The sequence below is a fragment of the Pipistrellus kuhlii genome, unplaced genomic scaffold (genome assembly GCF_014108245.1).
Source record: "Pipistrellus kuhlii isolate mPipKuh1 unplaced genomic scaffold, mPipKuh1.p scaffold_m20_p_15, whole genome shotgun sequence".
Lineage (NCBI taxonomy): Eukaryota > Metazoa > Chordata > Mammalia > Chiroptera > Vespertilionidae > Pipistrellus > Pipistrellus kuhlii.
This window is the reverse complement of record NW_023425460.1, coordinates 3756439-3773390: the sequence shown is the minus strand read 5'-3', so window position 1 is coordinate 3773390 and position 16952 is coordinate 3756439. Positions and strand designations below refer to the sequence as shown.

Sequence of the window (16952 nt, the reverse complement as noted above, 5' to 3'; positions counted from 1 at the left end):
GAAGGTGTCAGGTGGGAGGTAGAGGCCTTGATGGTCAACTCAGGAATCTCTCCTCATCCCGCAGGAGGCGGGCCTTGTCACTGGATTTCACAGGGGAGCGGTGTTCGTTTTAGAATGATCATCCAGCCGGGACCGGTTTGGCTCAATGGATAGAGCGTCGGCTTGGGGACTGAAAGGTCCCAGGTTCGATTCCAGTCAAGGGCATGTACCTTGGTTGCGGGCACATCCCCAGTAGAGGGTGTGCAAGAGGCAGCTGATCGATGACTCTCTCTCATCGATATTTCTGACTCTCTATCTCTCTCCCTTCCTCTCTGTACAAAATCAATAAAATATATTAAAAAAAAAAAAAAAAAAAAAAAAAAAGAATGATCATCCAGAAGCAGTTTGGGCAGAGGGACCAGAGAGGAGCAGGCTTGATAATCCAGCTGGCAGCATGGGGGCACCCCGGGCTCTCTGTTTGGGAAAGAATCTGGGTCTGGCGGGGAGTGAGCCTGGAGGCCACCTCCTCGGACAGCCCCTGTGACTGCGTGCAGTGGGGAGGGGAAGGCCTGGCCATTTCAGCCCCAGAGGAGCTCCTTCTGCCGGGAGCTCCCTCTGGGGGGGCCCAGGCCTGGGCAGATCTGCGTGGAAGTCTGGACTGTCCTTGCGTCCCGCTCCCCTCCTGTCTCTCACAGGCACACCTTTCCCAGGAAACCTGGGCCTCAGCCTCTGATTCCCGAGCCCCCGGGGACCTCAGCAGCAGTGGTGGGAGGGAGAGCGAGGGGCAGGCAGGGCGGAGCTCCATCGCAGTGCTTCTGCTTACCAACGCTCAGCCTGGGACCCCATCAGCCTGTGGGAGCCCCAGTTTCCTCATCCGAACATGGAGTTAATTATCTCGGGAGCTAACAGTCTCTCCCTCGTGGAATGGTTGTGGGTATTCCATGACTGAATGAAGGTGAAGCCCTCAGCACTGTGCTTAGGTTAGGAATGCGCACAGCTGTTAAGATTTTCGCATTTGACCTGCTTGCAATGAGTAATTTGCTTTACTGTAAGCTCTGAAATCAGGGGCCAGGTTGATCTCACTCTCCAGCAAATCTAGCACAAATCTAGCGCGAAGCTTGACAGAGTGGGTGCTCCATAGAAGTGTGTTAGTCTCCTGCTGCCTCTCCCTGCCTCCCCTGTGCTCGACTCAGAGCATGCTCTGCCCAGCCCCATGTGGTTCCTGGAAGCCAGCAGAGAGAGGCTGATGCATTCACACTGACTTCGTGAAGGCTGGGAGTGCCGTGGGGGACACCCAGAGAGTGCAGCCATCCAATGGGATCCTCTTCTGGGGTCCTTGTCAACTGCCCATGACAGATGTCCTCCTGGACCCCCACGCCCCTCAAATGGAGCCAAGAGATGAAGTCCAAGGCTTCTCCCACCTCCGGCACACAGTCCCAGCGACTGACACTGGCAATGACATTCATGAAAACCCCGCCTGTGCCCACCCCTTAGCCCCTCCTGGAAGGCTCTCCAGGACACAGAACACCACAGCCCAGGACAACCACAGCATCTGCTCCTGCCACACGTGGGCACCTGGGAGAGGCTCGACACCGGTCATCACGTGGCACTGTAACCGCCCTTCCCTGCCTTTGTCTTTCTGTAGCCCCGTGGCAAAGCTCAGCCTGGTGCACAGTAGGTGCTCTGAAGACATGTCTGCTGAGTGAGTCTTGCAAGAGTGGAGAGGAATGTGACCGTAGTCCCAGTACTTCTGGTCAAGCGACTGTGGGCAATGCCCTGTCCCTCAGCCCTGGTTCTCTCCTGTGCACAGTGCAGACCAGAGCTTTCAAACTACTGGCCCAGAGCCCCACCACCACCACCCCCAAGTTGTAGAGATGTTGTTTCTGGTTCATTCGGTGTTTAATTTCATTTATAATTGGTTCCTAACATTTAAGCATTGGCTCTGTGAGGGCTAAGGACTGGTGTTCCAGGACCCACGGGTGACGAAACCCCTGGATTAGCAGCACCCTGGCTAAGAAGCCACTGGGGCTGAGTAATGGAGAAACTGCTGTTTCTGAGGATGACACAGAGCCAGGTGAGTGCTGAGACCTGCCTGTCCACCTGGGCCACGGTCCCCAGGGCTGGGCATTTTCAGTTGATGGCTCAGCCCAGGCACCGTGCCTCTTCCTGATGCCACTGAACCCAGTCAGCAAGAGCTGGCCACACCGCTGAGCCTGTGGGGGAGGGAAACTCTCCTCTTTGGAAGAAGGTAATGGTGATGCTTGGGTTTCTGAAGATGGTGGAAGGAGTAGCACGAGTGAAAGAAGCCAGTCCTCGGTCCAGGTGCTGGGGACCGGGGGTGGGGGTGGGGGTGGGGTGGGGGGAGACATCGCACCGTCAATGGATCACCAGTTCTAGCTATCCAGCAACGTCAGACCTCAGCCTGGCCTCCAGGGTCCCCTGTGTTTCCCCCACCTCACCCCCTTCTAAGCCTTTCAGCTCACGGTCAATGTCACAGCTTTTGCTTAAAAGTGCCCTGATCTCCCCTGGCTCTGGGCTGGTTTTGACTCATTGCCCTCCTCTTCACATCTTTGTGTCTCTGCCCCTCAAATGTGATCCCCTAAGCAGCTATCTCCCGTTCCTGTGTTCCACAGCCCCCTGGCTATTTCCTCGGCTTCTGTCTTGCTGTGCTGCCTATTCAAGGCTTGTTTCCCTTGCCTTTCTCACCAAATAAGCAGCTCCTCAGTGACAAGGGAGAAGGCCTTGACATACCTGATCGTGGAGTCAGACAGATTCCAAGTGAACGAAGGCAGCTCTCCCCAGGTAGGGCTGCTCATGCTTCAGTGGATGGGGATAAACTGCGGCCTCCAGGAACAGCTTGACAAGCGGTACCACGAGGGCGGGTGAGCTGAGGGCCTGAAACGGATGCGTGGGGTGATTCCTCTCTTCCTCTTTCACATTTACAGTAGGCCCTGATACGGGGTAACCTGGGAGATGAACTGGGGGACCCAGTGGGGCAGGGAGTCAGCGGGCTCCCCCTTCAGGTCACAATTGTGAGAAAGGGAGAGGCATTTCCCAGGAAAGAGTGAGGCCCCATCCTGAGCTGCCCCGGAGAGCTGGGGCTTCACCGAGTGACTGAGTCCTCCTCGACCAGGAATACAGAAAGGGGACTGCGGACCTCCATAAAAGGCCCGAACTGGCATTCTCACACGGCTAGGACACTCTGCTCTGCCCTCATGACGTTGCTCAGGTCAGCATTTTGCTGCCCAACCCATTCCCAGGAGTTGGTTCCGTCTGGCAGGAAAGCCCAGAGTTGGTCCCGCTCAAGTCCACCTGCCTCCAAATCTGGCTCCCACCCTCGTCTCCGGCCCCTCAGGCTTCTGAGCCCCTGCAACGGAGCCCCATTGCTGTCTGAGCCCCAAGCCCTGAGCAGAGACTGTGTAGACTCTGCCCATCCCTGGCGGCATAGTCCTTAACAGGTGACAGATTCCTCTCACTCACTTTATCCCTGGAACAGATCGGGAAAAGGCAGGATTATCATCACACCCTTATTCTCATTCTTCAGAGAGAAACGGAGGCCCAGAGCGATCTGAGAGGACTGGTGCAGGCTGGTGGCGGGGACTGCAGGGTTTCTTCAAACCCTGGACAGTGCTTTCCTCTCTCCGGACCCCAGTTTCCCACCTGGAGGGTACAGAGGCTCTCCTAGGCCCCTGGCCTGTTAAGCACTTGCTGTGGGCCTCCCATGCCTCCCAGGCCTCTGTGAAGTCCACCTCAGCATGTGGGGTCAATCCTGCCACCGGCAGTTCCACCCAGTTCCCTGTCTCTTCCTGTCTTGCTTTTTCACTTTTCCCTGCACTCCCTATGCAGTGACCCCTGTGCAGTCCACAAGAGGTTCGTTTTGGGGCGAGTGGGGGTGGGAAGGGGCAGAGGATAAAGAGGCAATGTACAAAGACCCTGAGACCTCAGACCCAGGGGGAAAGTTATGAACTTGGGTGCTGCTGTGAGACAGAGAGGGATGGGCGAGACGCAGGAAGCGCAGAAAACATGTTCCAGTTTTGCAGGAAGATCTGACCTCTAGAAGCATGTGCGGGCAGGACCAGCCTCTTGGTCACCATGGGAGCTGTCTCCTCCTGCCACTTCTCACTCTATCGGCCTCTCACCCCACCTTCCTTTGACTGACTCTCAGTGCCACTATTTTTCTTGGTCTATGTCTGCAGGGCCTATGGAGGCGGAGGGGGGCAGAGAAGGGGGACGCCCTACACAAATGTAGACATTTGTTACAGTCAGATAAAAACATACAGATGCTCATATTTTGGAGTTAACCACTTTTTTTAATTTTCTTTTTTTATTCTTTTTAACCACGTTTTATAATAACATTTGTTCTCTTTTTAAAGTTAATCTATTGGGACCCTCACAAAATGGAACTGGTCCCCTTTTTGAGAGGTCTTACCTGTCCTCAGGTCTCTGGCATGGGTGAAGCACACCAGTCGGCTGCATTTCCCACAGAAGCCGGCAGGGGTCGCCCGTCGACAGACCAAGAGGGGGCGGATCGGGGGCGGGACGGGGGCGGGGCCACGAGCTTGCGGGACCAATAAAGGCAGCGCGCAGCGGCGTGGGGATTATACCTCCCGGTTGCGTGTGACCTTCGCGGCCGTTTCCTCCGTTTGCAGCGGGAACATCCCGACCCGACCCCACCGACCCGCGTCGCTATGCTGGCGCTGCGCTGCGGCTCCCGCCTGCTCCGCCTGCGCCCGGTCCCGCGCTCCTCGCCGCTGCGCCTCCTGGCGGCCCGCACCTGCAGCGGCGGCGGCGCCCGCGACCCCTCCGCCGCCGCCGGGAACCCGCTGGTGTACCTGGACGTGGGCGCCGACGGGCAGCCGCTCGGCCGCGTGGTGCTGGAGGTGAGGCCGGACCGGACCGTGCCGCACTGCGGGGGGGTGTCCTCAGGGAGCCCTGCGCCCCGGACCGGCGCTGTGCCCGGCTCTCGGGGCGCCCTGGCCTCCCCCTCCCGGGCTCTGGCCTCAGTTTCCCCACCTCTGGGAAGGGACATCGGATCGGCCTCCGCTCTCATCCGGGAACTTTGGAGAAGTGGAGTCCGGAGGGGGGGAGGGTATGTGTGGACGGGAGAGCTCAAGGTCAGGTTGTAGCCTGTGAGGGCTCGGCCCACTAGTCCGCCCGGGGGGAGGGGAGGGGTTCCCCGGCCGCTCCGTATCGGAACCTGGACCAGAACTGCGAGGTGGGTAACTGGGGTCCGGATCCTCATGGCGCGGGGGGCCGGCCCGGGCGCGCACGTGGCGGCCTTTGCCCCGGGCGAGCTGGGCTGGCCCCGCCCCCACCCGGCCTGCCTTCGGGCTCCCGGGCCTCCGGGCTCTTTGGACACCCGCCACCCCTGTGCTTGGGCTTCTCGGCCAGGGGCCCCGTCTGCGGGCTCCCCGCCAGGCTCTGGGGAATGAGTGAGGTGGTTAGGAGCACCGCCCGCGCGTGGTGCGGGGCTGTGGGGCTGTGGGGCTGCGGGGCTGGGCAGGCGGCGGGCTCCAGCCACCAGGCAGACCCCGATGCTGAGTCTGGGCAGTGTGCCTGGAGCCCAGTTCCACCCCCAGCCGCCCTTCCAGCCAGTTCCTGCTCCTGACTCTTTGGGCCCTTTTTTAAAAAATGAAAGCAAGAAGCAAAGACCTGAAGGTAATAGCGGGCAGGTAGCAGAAGCTCCGTGTGACCTTCAAGCTTGGCCCTATTTTGAGCAAAGGGGGCTCAGAGAAGCCTCAGCTTTCTCTGCTGGAACATGGAGATCACCGTTCCTGCTCCCGTTTACTTTCTCGGTGTCTTTTGAAGCTGGGGGACAAGGAGACCCGCTTGGCTGGGGCTCCACCCTCTCCTTTTTCCCACCCCTCTTGCCTCTCTCCGAGCCTCAGTTTCCCATCTGCGCATTGAGAAGCGTGGACTGGCTCCTCCTGGGCCCTGAGGCTGATGCTTTGGGCCCAGCTGTAAGCCCGGGTGGCCCTGTGGTCTCTCCGGACACATTAGGAAACAGAGACTGCCACCTCCCCGCCTTGGATTCAGGAAGCAGCTGGCAGAAATGATAGTTGCTAGGCTGCCTCCTACCCGGCACCGGGAGTAACAGGAATGGAATGGCACGTGTTGATTTCTCAGTCTCCCCGGCCTCTGTGGAGGTTGGGTGTGAGAGGTTCCTTCCTTCACCTGCCTCAGGACTAACCATCTTCTCTCATCCCTCCTCTCTCCTTACAGCTGAAGGCAGATGTCGTCCCAAAGACAGCAGGTAAGCGAGGGGCAAGGCCAGGGGGGTGGGCTGCCAGGAGGGGTCTGGGCAAGCAGGCCCGGGATCAGACGGGAGTTCCGTGTGTGGCTCAGCCACTGTGCCCCTGGGGCCGCCTGCTTTCCCTGTGGGAGCTCAGTGTTGGCCCTGCCACCTGACCAGTATCAATAGAGGGCACGTGTACGTTTCCCTGGGACAACTTCCTGGTGGTGTCTGGTGTGACAGGCTGGTGGCTCACAACCTTGAACTCCCTACCCCGCTGGCCTGGTGCTGGAACAGTGAGGATTGTTTGCTGCCACTGAGATCAGAGAGGGAGATGGCATGTCCCAGGTCACAGCCAGAGCAGACTTGGGGCGGGCTAGGGTCTTCAATGCCCTGCTTGCCTGGGGGGCTGGAGGGTGGGGGGGTTCGAGGGGATGCTGGCTGGAAGAAGTGCCACCCTTGGGGCTGAGCTGAGGCCTGGCCTGCTGACCTGCCTCTCCCTTGCGCCCTCAGAGAACTTCCGGGCCCTGTGTACCGGGGAGAAGGGCTTCGGCTACAAGGGCTGCACGTTTCACAGAGTGATTCCGTCCTTCATGTGCCAGGTACTGGGGCAGCGGCTCAGGTCCTCCTCTGGGAGGGGCAACGGGGGCCACTGCACAGCAGTGTTCTGAGAGGTGATGGGGAGCATGTGCCTGGTGCTTGGAAAGTTCCGAGTAGAAGGCAACTGGAATTACTCTTCCTGGCCTCACCCTGTCTGTGCTGCCACGGCCCCTCCTGCCCCAGAAGTTAAGCAACAGGGCAAGTGGCAGGTGGCCCTGCCCTGCTGGTTGGGAAAGTTGGGCCTGTGGAGGGAGCACTGACATTGGGTATGGACGTGCGTGGGAGGTGGATCTTGAGGCTTAGAGGACTAGTGTGTACAGTCTGAGGTGCCCTGTGTGTCACAAGCCGGGGCATGGGGGAAGAGGAAGAGGAAGAGGAGGGAGGGAGAGCACGAACAGGAGCGTGATGCTTCAGCTGGGCTGGCCAGGTTACCCCTGTGACCTGAGAAGACGCCCCTCTCAGGAAAATGGCAGCAAGCCCTGAGGAGGGGGCCTGTCCCTGCAAAGGCACCGGGGAGCCACGTTAAGACCGGGACAGGGAGGGGCTCAGCATGGGAACTGGCTCTGTGCCAGCTGCCGCTCTCCACATTCCAGACCTGAGGTCTGGCCCCTGGACACCTCCCTGCTTATCCTCTAAGAGTTGTGGGTAGAAAAGTCTGGGTCAGTTAGAATCTTGTCCTTGGTTGTTAAATCCTTGGAGGGTCAGACAAAAAGTGAGTCATTCGGAGATCGGGATAGTTATTGTTAGAATTATCGAAGCTTATTTTACTTTTGCTTATTTTCCTTATTATTTTGTCAGTCCTTATATAATTGGATGTTTTTGACCCCTTTGCCTAAGGCTTCCAGCGGGTGGGCCTGATGGGTGGGTTTCGGGGAGGGGGGGTCTCTGGTGAGCGAGGGCTCCCAGCACTGCAGCAGTGTCCCCCTGCCATCTGGCAGCCACTCAGAAGGTGCTCTGTGCTACAGGCTGGCGACTTCACCAACCACAACGGCACAGGGGGCAAGTCCATCTACGGAAGCCGCTTTCCCGATGAGAACTTCACTCTGAAGCACGTGGGGCCAGGTGAGTGGGGGCCACGTTCCCTGGTCCGAGTGCCCAAGCTCTGACCCAGCCTCTGCCGTGCCTGGCAGGCCTGGAGGCTGCAGTGTGACCCTGACAGCTCTGTCCGATCGCACGCCTTCCTTCAGTGCTCAGTTGGCTGGGTTTGCCTTCTGAGCTCTCCATTTAAAAACCAACTATCCTTTGGGAACTTGGTAAGGGCGAGGGCCTTCTAGCCAAACCCCAGCATTGTGTCGTCTCTAAGACCCAAGGTGCTTGGTGAGAAGCCTGGAGTCAGTGGGTCCTGCCTGGCTCTACCTGAGAGCTTCCCAGCCCTCTGCTTCCGTTGGAGGCGGCCGGAGCTGCTCGTCCTCCGGGCCTGGTCCTCCTCTGGCTCAGGTGTCCTTATGTCGTTTGAGCCATCTGCTCTTTGGAGTGACATCCAGGTGAGATGCTTCCCGGGGCAGCGAGGCTCACCCCTGCCTGTTTCTCAGGTGTCCTGTCCATGGCAAACGCAGGCCCCAACACCAACGGCTCCCAGTTCTTCATCTGCACCATCAAGACCGACTGGTGAGTTCCCGTTCCTGGCCCCAAGCATGGGGGCAGCCTGGCAGTGGAGGAGGGGCTGTGTGCTTTGGGAGGAAGGTGGTTTGGGGCTGGACTGTCTGCTCTGGGACAGTTGCCCTCCCGGGGCTGTGCATCTGTTTGAGAGAAAGAGGAAGTTCCTGAGAGGATTGAGGGAGAATGTGGGTGGTTTTTGCAGCTCTTGCAGTCAGCTGGAATTTTCTCGGTGTGTTTTGCACACACATAAAAAGTACATTCAGGAAGTGCTGCGGAACATATCGGACCCCAACATGACCTGTCCTAGAAGCCGTCCCCGCTTGCCCGGGGTATGCTGCTGTTCCCCAGGCTCATTTGGGCCGTGGGGAACCGCTGTGGTAGACGTGTGGGTGTCACCCCATTTTCATCAGGCATGAGCAGAGACCTGCAGGCAGCCCAGCCCCTTGGAGCCCCTTTTCCCACGTGCCTATGGATTTTAGGGAGTCTTCCCAGCAAGGGATGCATTTCTCTGCCAAAGATCCTTGTGTTCCAGCTTTGGGGCACCTGGGGTGGAGGGGACAACAGCTGGCCAGGGGCTAAGACTTACATTTCTGAGGACTTTGGGGAGACCTGGGTGAGGGTAGATCCTAGTTGTCTCCAGCCTCCAAGCCAGAAGGGCCTGGTTGTCGGCTGGGCAGGAGGTGGCTGGCTCCGCCTGCTCGTGGCTCCGCTGTCAACCCTCACTGGGCTCTGAGGTTCTGCCCGTGGCTGAGTGGCCGTGGCCCTGCTGGCGCTGGACAAAGCTGCTCTTTGGATTCTCGGAACTCTGTCAGGTTGAGGACTGCTCAGGACTCAGTCTCACACACTTGTTACCTTGGCTGTCACCTCATGACTTAAAATAGTCCCATTTACACAGACCTTTTATTCCTTCCGAGTGGCTCAATATTCTGAGCAGAGCAAGAATAACTCCGTCTTCCTGGGTGAGGATACCAGGCCGGTCACACATGTGGGGCCCTGGAGGGAGGCATCCTTGGCTGTCCTCAGGGACTCGGCAAGGCTGGTTAATACCGGGAGCGATGGGGAGCAGCTCCCCCTTCTCAGTGTGCGCCCCTTTCAGAATGGCTGTTTCTGGTAGATAGTGCCATGAGCAGGTGACCGTGATGTTGGCTGACATTGCATTGTTCTTGCTTCTGTCCACTTGTCCTCACAGGCTGGATGGCAAACATGTTGTGTTCGGCCACGTCAAAGAGGGCATGGATGTGGTGAAGAAAATAGAATCCTATGGCTCCAAGAGCGGGAAGACGTCCAAGAAGATTGTCATCACGGACTGCGGCCAGTTGAGCTAACCCTGTGGCCGTGCTGGGCCTGCAGCAGCTGCACCTGGGTGCTAATGCACCAGGTGGCTGCCTCTGGCTCCGGTGGAGGCCCCGCACATGGCGTGCTTGCTCCATCGCCATGTGCTTGGAGGAGGAGGCATCTCGGACGTCTGAGCTCCCTGGGCCCCCAGGCTGCTTCCTCAGTGCCCGCCCTTCAGGACCCTGTCTGGGCCCCCGTTGTGGACATCATGTCACTACTCATCACTTGACTAGCCCAAGTACACGTGTGCCTTGGACACTGGGGTGGTGGTGATGGGTTCTGATTTCTGCCTTTTCCTTGACCAAGGGGGAAAGCCAGATGCAAAAAAAGGCTGTGAATGTCTGTAATGATACCTTCCTAACAGGAATAATTTAGTTAACACGACTACTTGGAGATGAAGCTGTGACACTAACTACTCCATGCTGTGAGGTGGCCTCTGGAACGCAGGCAGGGCTTCTCAGAAGGGTCTCATGGCCCAGGCCTGGCCCAGCCCCTGTGAGTCCTGGCGGCCTGCTGCTGTTCCTGAGGAGAGTCTGTGGGGCGGAAGCAGATGAACCTGGGAACCAGGCCATTGCGAGCTGAGCCTAGCCGATGTGAACCCCTGGGTGCAAACTAGAAACGGCCCACGAGTGCTGTGGGCTCTGGGAGAAAGTGTATTTCCTGGTGGGCTTTGGTTTGTCTATTTAATAATTTAATCAGTAATTTGATTCTACTGATTATGTGTATAGTAGACTTCAGGGACATATATTTGTGTTCTCCTTAAATGTGAAAAATAAACCCTATTTTCTATAAAGACTGGTGTGTGAGCCGCCTTTACTGAGTTACCCTGTGTCTGCTGCTGTGCTGAGGGCGTTTCCATGGTGTCAGTCATCCCAGCCACCACGAGGGTGTTACTGCCCTCCTCTCACAGGTGAAGGAATGGGCTCAGAGTTCAGCACCCACAGCCTTTCCAGGAGCACTGCTTCCACCCAGCATGCCAGCCGCCCTTGGTGACAGCCTCACTTCTCCTCAGCTCACAGAAACAGGAGCGCTAACCACCGGTGAGGGTCCCATGGATGCACGCAGAGCGTGGCACATCTTAGCAAGGACGATACTTCCGTGTGTCAGGATTTTAGAGGAGAAGGCTCAGTCATCTAAGGTTAGGCATGGACTCCACTCTCTGAGACGTGCCATTTACATTTGGAATAGCTTCTAGGTGTTTCTGAATCCACAGGGGAGGCAGGCCAGGGGGTAAGAGGAAGACTAAGCATCCCTCATCAGCCAGCTGTGGCACAGTCCACACAGTGGAATAATCACCTTTTATTCATAGTGTGAAAGGAATTGCCTGTTTCAGATTATGTGTGGTCACATGTCCTGATAGTCATTTTGAGGTCAGCGGCTGGATTGGGTCACTGGGCAGATGGGGCTGTGAGTCGGGTTTTGTGGCGTCACATGTTGACACAGTCCATGGAGTCATGGCTGGATTGTGTCATGTGGTGTCATGGAGTGTTTCCATGAAGTCAGTCGGTTGGGAGCTCAGCCCACCCAGCAGTTTTTAAACAATGAGAGCCTTAGGGGTCCTCAGCCCCGAGGCAGGTTCTGTCTGAGGCTTTTCAGAAAGCACAGGCCTCCGTCCTCAGGTCACACACATCTGAGGTCACAGCTTCAGTCCCTGCAGTTTCCCCTTGACCCCCGGGGACTAGGGAGGCAGAGGAGCTGTTGACAAGTTTGAGGAGTGCCCCACCCTTGAGGTGTGACCTGCTGGTGCGTTTTGATTTCCGAGGTAGTCTTGGTGTGTGGTGTGTCCATCCAGGGGAGTCTGATGTATGGGGACAGGGCCAGTGTGCAGGGATTTCCTGAACAGTTTCCTGAAAATGGGGCCATTTACACAGCTCCATTCCCAGCATAGGAACCGGGGCCTTGTCTTATATGAGCAGAAGCCTAAGTAGCACACAAGGAGGACACTGACGCACTGCTGGCGTGAGGTACCTTAGGCATGAACGGGCAGTGAGTCATGCACATGCTCTCAGAAATCAATCATGTGGTGCCGTGTGAACACGTGTGTAAATACCTGGAATCACATTTTTCTCAGACATTTCACAATGACTTCATTGCATCGTTTGCTTACAGTAAACTTGACATATTTGAAGTGTATAGTCGATGACTTTACACTTAAAGTCATCGACTATACACTTAAAATGTATACATACACTAAGGAACCACCACTCAAATTATAGGACATTTCCATCTCTCCAGAAAGGGGCCTGCCTGGCCCTCCGAGGCAGCTACTGAAGGAGAGGTTAATTTTGCCTCCTCTGGGATTTTGTCAATGGAATCACAAGTTTTACTTTCGTGTCTAACTTCTTAGTGTAGCAGGGTTGAGAACGGAGAATTTCATAGCCCCTGGGCTCTGTGGGATGAGCAATGTCCACCGATGTTTCTCGGGCTGGTAAGGCCTAAGCAAAGCTTCTCCCGGAATCGCAGGGACTGATGAAGAATGCAGATCTCCGGGCCGCTCCTGACGCCTGCTGAATACAAATTTCTAGGGTGGCATCTAGGACCCTGAATTTTAAAATAACGAATCTGCTAAAATGAGACTATGTGTGTGTAGGCCAGAGAGGCAAGATTGAAAGGGAGGTCATGGCTCACCACTCGAGTCATTGTTTACTTCTGGGCACATACGTGCTGGATGCTCTGGGGGTCTGAGGAGACCCTCCACCTACCGTGTTTCCCCGAAAATAAGACATCCTCCGAAAATAAGACCTAGCGCAACTTTGGGAGAAAAAATTAATATAAGACACTGTCTTATTTTCGGGGAAAACCAGGGTAGAAAGAGGCCTCACCCTAGGAGTCAGCACTCTCGGATGGAGGCAGCTGTGCCCTCTATGGCCCCAAGGGCAGCTGCTGCTGCCTCCGTCGTGGGCTGCATGTGAGGGAGGAGTCCCACGGTGGCACCTTGGCTGTTCCCTTGCCATCACGGAGGAGGGTCTGGCTTGGTGGGCCCATGATGGAGAGAATTTCTCAGTGAGGGAGAAATGGGGACCAGAAGTCAGATCCATGTTCAAAGCCCACTGGAACGGGGTAGGTAGAGAAAGTCTTGGTTCCACTCTGCACCCCAGATCCGTCTCAGCTTTTAGAATTATGATGGTAGTATTATTAATTATTTGTTATTATATTGTAATGGTTAACCTGGCTGGACCACGGGGTACCCAGACATTTAGTCATATATTATTCTAGTTGTGTGTGAGGGTGTTTTGGGGGAGATTAAAATCTGAAGAAAGCAGGCTGCCTAATGTGGGTGGGCTTCACCTAGGCTGTCCGCCAATGAGGAGGAAAAGGGAACCCCTCCTGCCTGCTGAGCTAGGATGCAGATTTCTCTCCTTTGGACTTGAACTGAAGCATCAGGTCTTCCTGGGTCCTGAGCCTGCTGACTTTTGGACCTGAAGTTACCCCAGGAGTCCTCCTGGTTCTCAGTCCTCCAGACTTGGACCAGAACTTACACCACTGGTCCTGGCTCTCAACTTGCTGCCTGCAGGTCCGGGGACTTCTCAGCCTCCATAATTTCATGAGCCAATTTCTCATAGTAATTTTCTCTCCCTCCCCTCCCCCATATTGGTTCTGTTCCTCTGCAAAACCCTGGCTAATACATATATACTCATTTCTCCTACTTGTAAACCAAAATGTACTTGTAAAAATTCAGATGTTATATAAATAAGTCATATAGACAATTAAATTACCTATAGCTCTATTGTATTAGTAATTGGTATGGGTATTTGCATTTGCTTAGGATTTAGAAAGGTGCAAAACCTAGCATTCCTACCCCAATAAAAAGAAAAGGCTGAATAAGTAATAAAGTCATAACTTCCTTTAAGTTCATCAGAAAGGCAACCTGGTGACGTGAGTTCCAAAGAGGGACAAAGCCCTAGAGCACATGTGTCAAACACAAGGCCCACGGGCCAAATCCGTCCCGCCAGGCCTTGCAATGTCACCGCGCTGTCATCACTGCACTCCGCTGCGTTTCCATCACAATGACAGTTTATGACTGTTCAGCAAACCATTCGGCCCGCGATTTAGGCTGGATTTTAGATTTTGGCCCCTTCTCTGATTGAGTTCGACACCCCTACCCTAGAGGGAGACACAGGACACGAGGAGATGCAGCCACAGGACAAGTGGGTGAGATGAAGGTGTGGCCACGGGACAGTGGGTGAGATGGAGGTGTGGCCATGGGACAGTGGGTGAGATGGAGGTGTGGCCACGGGACAGTGGGTGAGATGAAGGTGTGGCTACAGGACAAGTGGGTGAGATGATGGTGTGGTGATGGGACAGTGGGTGAGATGAAGGTGTGGTGATGGGACAGTGGGTGAGATGAAGGTGTGGTGATGGGACAGTGGGTGAGATGAAGGTGTGGCCACAGGACAGTGGGTGAGATGAAGTCAGGTAAAATTTTAATGAATTCCTGAAGGCAGATGAGCTGGTGTGTCCGTTTGAAATAGCTGGGGCTCCCCACGTGTTCACTCATGGTCCAGGCCTCTTCCTGGATGACTGGATGCTCAGCAGAAAGGCTGGGCATTGGAGAATGGCTGGGCATGGGAGGGGGCCCAGGAGAGCCCGCCCTGGTGTGCAGGCCGTGGCGGTTTCAGCTCCTGGAGAAAGTGAAGCCGCGCTCACTCCTCAGGTGCTTCTCTCCTACGAAGCAAAATCCTTACTCCACTGGGGAGGACCGTGAAAGAAGCAGAAATTCACTGCGGCTGGGGGCCCGGTAGAATAAAGAACTCTAACCCTTGGGGAGGGGCGAGAGAACAGCCAGGGCCCAATAGCCTCCACTGATACCAACCAGAAATCAGCTGCCACAGGGGAAAGGGCAAAATCCCACGGAAGACATGCCTAAGACGGAGGCTGGACCAGGACCGCAGCGAGCCTGTCCCCACCACTCCTTCCCATCAGTGCCCTTGCACATGATGAATTTATTGTGACTATGAATTCGGATGGTACTGTAATTAATCTACCTACACAATTAAATTTCTGTTTGATTTTAAGCGATGTCGTCCAGTGCCTGCAAGAAATGAGAGAACCTTTTAGAGTTGTAATGGAAGCTCTGTGGTCACACCATAATCTAAAGGACATGAGTTTGTCATTTTCTTATGGTAAATAATCAAGCATGCTCAAAATAGTTCATTCCACGCCATAGTCCTTACAGTCATCATCACTGACATTAACAGCCAGTGGCCTCCCATGGCACACGCTTCCCTCATCACTTAATCACAGGTGATAGCATGATAAATTGTGGTGTCACTGCATGCCATACATGGCCAGAATTCCATTTCTCATTGGCAGGTAATTCAGCCTTGCTCCAAGTCCAAGAGCACAGCCAAACAAATCTCTAAATCCCATCTTTATGGGGTTATCTCCAGTGTCAAGTCTTTATTGGACGGGTCCAAACAAGATACTGGAACAACACAGTAATTTCAACAGGAGAAGCTCCATATAAAAAATTATTAACCATAGCATGTGTTTACCTTCTGAGGGAAAAAGGAGAGTGCTGAAGAGTAAAGTGTCTCTTCGGTGCCCTCTACTGGTAAAGCTTAATTTAATTTCAGGTGGCAATTACATTGTCACAAAGGACAATGGAGGATTTACAACTAGAGAAATGGACTCATAAGGTGCATTGATCATTGCTTTCTTATCCAATCTGATGATCTCTGCCATTCAATTAAATATTTAGACCATTTATACTTAACTTGATTATCAATATAGTTAGATTTAAATTGTGCATCTAGCTATTATTTTCTTTTTGTCCCATCTGCTTTTTTGTTCCATTTGTTTACTTCCTTTTAGAATGTGTTTTTCCCCCTAAATGATTCTATTTTATCTTTATTATTGACTTACTAGAGGCCCGGTGCATGAAATTCATGCATGGGGGTGTGTGTCCCTCAGCCCAGCCTGCACCCTCTCCAATCTAGGATTCCTCAAGGGATATCCGACTGCCCGTTTAGGCCTTATCCCGGTAGAATTGGGCCTAAATGAGCAGTCAGACATCCCTCTCACAATCCAGGACTGCTGGCTCCCAACTGCTCACCTGCCTGCCTTTCTGATTGCCCCTAACTGCTTCTGCCTACCTGCCTGATCACCCCCTTAACTACTCCCCTGCCAGCCTGATTAATGCCTAACTGCTCCTCTGCCATCTTGATTGCCCCTAACTGCCCTCCCCTGCCATCTGGTCACCCCTAACTGCTTTTCTCTACTGGTCTGGTCCCCCTTCCAACTACCCTCCTCTGCAGGCTGGGTCCCCAAAATTGCCCTCCCCTGCAGGCCTGGTACCCCCCAACTGCCCTCCCCTGAAGGCCTGATCATCCCTAACTTCCCTATCCTGCAGGCCTAGTTTCCCATCCCCACCCTCACCCCAAACTGCTCTCCCCTGAAGGCATGGTCCCTCCCAACTGCCCTCACCTGCTGACAAACTTGTGGCAGCCATTTTGTGTCCACATGGAGGCAGCCATCTTTGACCATATGGGGACAGCCATCTTGTGTGTTGGAGTGACAGTCAATTTGTATATTACTCTTTTATTATTGTAGATAAGATAGATGCCTGGTGCATGGGTGGGGGCTGGCTGGTTTGCCCTGAAGGGTCTCCCAGATCAGGGTGGGTATTCCCTTGGGGAATGGGGTGGCCTGGGCAAGGGGTCTGTGGTGGTTTGCAGGCTGGCTGCACCCTCCGGTGACCCAAGCATAGGCTGGAAGCAGGTATCTGGGGTTTATTTATCTTCTATAATTGAAATTTTGTAGCCTTGAGTGGAAGCCAGGGCAGGCCAGGGAAAGCTTGGCTTCCTCCATCGCTGGGGGAAACCCAAGCTTCCTACTTGTTCCAGCTCCATGGCCACCACCATCTTTGTTGGGTTAATTTGCATACTCTCTCCTGATTGACTGGTGGGTGTGGCCTGCAGATGTAATGGAAATATGGTCAATTTGCATGTTTCTCTTTTATTATATTTAATTCCTCATTTTATATTACTAGTGGTTTCCCTGAGGTTTATAATATGTAGCTCAACTTATTGCAGATTACCTCCAAATGATACTATACCACTTTACATGTAGTATAAGAATTGGTGGGCCAAATGGCAATTCAATATTTAATGTTTTGAGGAAATTTCAAACTGTTTTCCAAAGTAGCTACAAATATTTACATTCCCACCAGCAATGTATGAGGGTTTTAATTTCTTTACAAATTCAC

At 54.5% G+C, this 16952-nt stretch overlaps 2 protein-coding genes across 3 annotated transcripts in view; one reads left to right on the top strand and one right to left on the bottom strand.

Annotated features, from left to right (window-relative positions):
• Positions 1-4543: 4543 nt before the first annotated feature.
• On the top strand, positions 4544-10540 carry PPIF (peptidylprolyl isomerase F). Of its 2 annotated transcripts, XM_036438090.2 has the most exons (6): positions 4570-4859; positions 6202-6232; positions 6725-6813; positions 7777-7873; positions 8344-8419; positions 9600-10540. In XM_036438090.2, exons 1-6 carry the CDS (start codon positions 4668-4670, stop codon positions 9733-9735), a joined length of 621 nt encoding a protein of 206 aa, XP_036293983.1. In that variant the 5' UTR covers positions 4570-4667; the 3' UTR covers positions 9736-10540. The 2 variants fall into 2 exon arrangements, with proteins under 2 accessions (XP_045437642.1, XP_036293983.1); XM_045581686.1 differs by lacking the exons at positions 6725-6813; positions 7777-7873; positions 8344-8419; positions 9600-10540 and adding an exon at positions 6360-6715 and having other exon boundaries at positions 4544-4859; positions 6202-6315.
• A 4125-nt stretch (positions 10541-14665) lies between these two features.
• ZCCHC24 (zinc finger CCHC-type containing 24) overlaps positions 14666-16952 on the bottom strand; it is a 65958-nt gene continuing 63671 nt past the window's right edge. Inside the window, exon 4 of the mRNA XM_036438088.2 lies at positions 14666-15170. Within this exon, the coding sequence (XP_036293981.1) occupies positions 15138-15170 (33 nt within the window). The 3' untranslated portion in view covers positions 14666-15137. The remainder of the gene's footprint in view (positions 15171-16952) is intronic.

Excerpts from the sequence above, each read along its gene's own strand:
- PPIF (XM_045581686.1), top strand. The coding sequence starts at position 4,668 with ATGCTGGCGCTGCGCTGCGGCTCCCGCCTGCTCCGCCTGCGCCCGGTC. Across the intron at positions 4,860-6,201 it reads TCGGCCGCGTGGTGCTGGAG|CTGAAGGCAGATGTCGTCCC; the intron begins GTGAGGCCGGAC and ends CTCTCCTTACAG. Across the intron at positions 6,316-6,359 it reads ATCAGACGGGAGTTCCGTGT|GGAGCTCAGTGTTGGCCCTG; the intron begins GTGGCTCAGCCA and ends GCTTTCCCTGTG.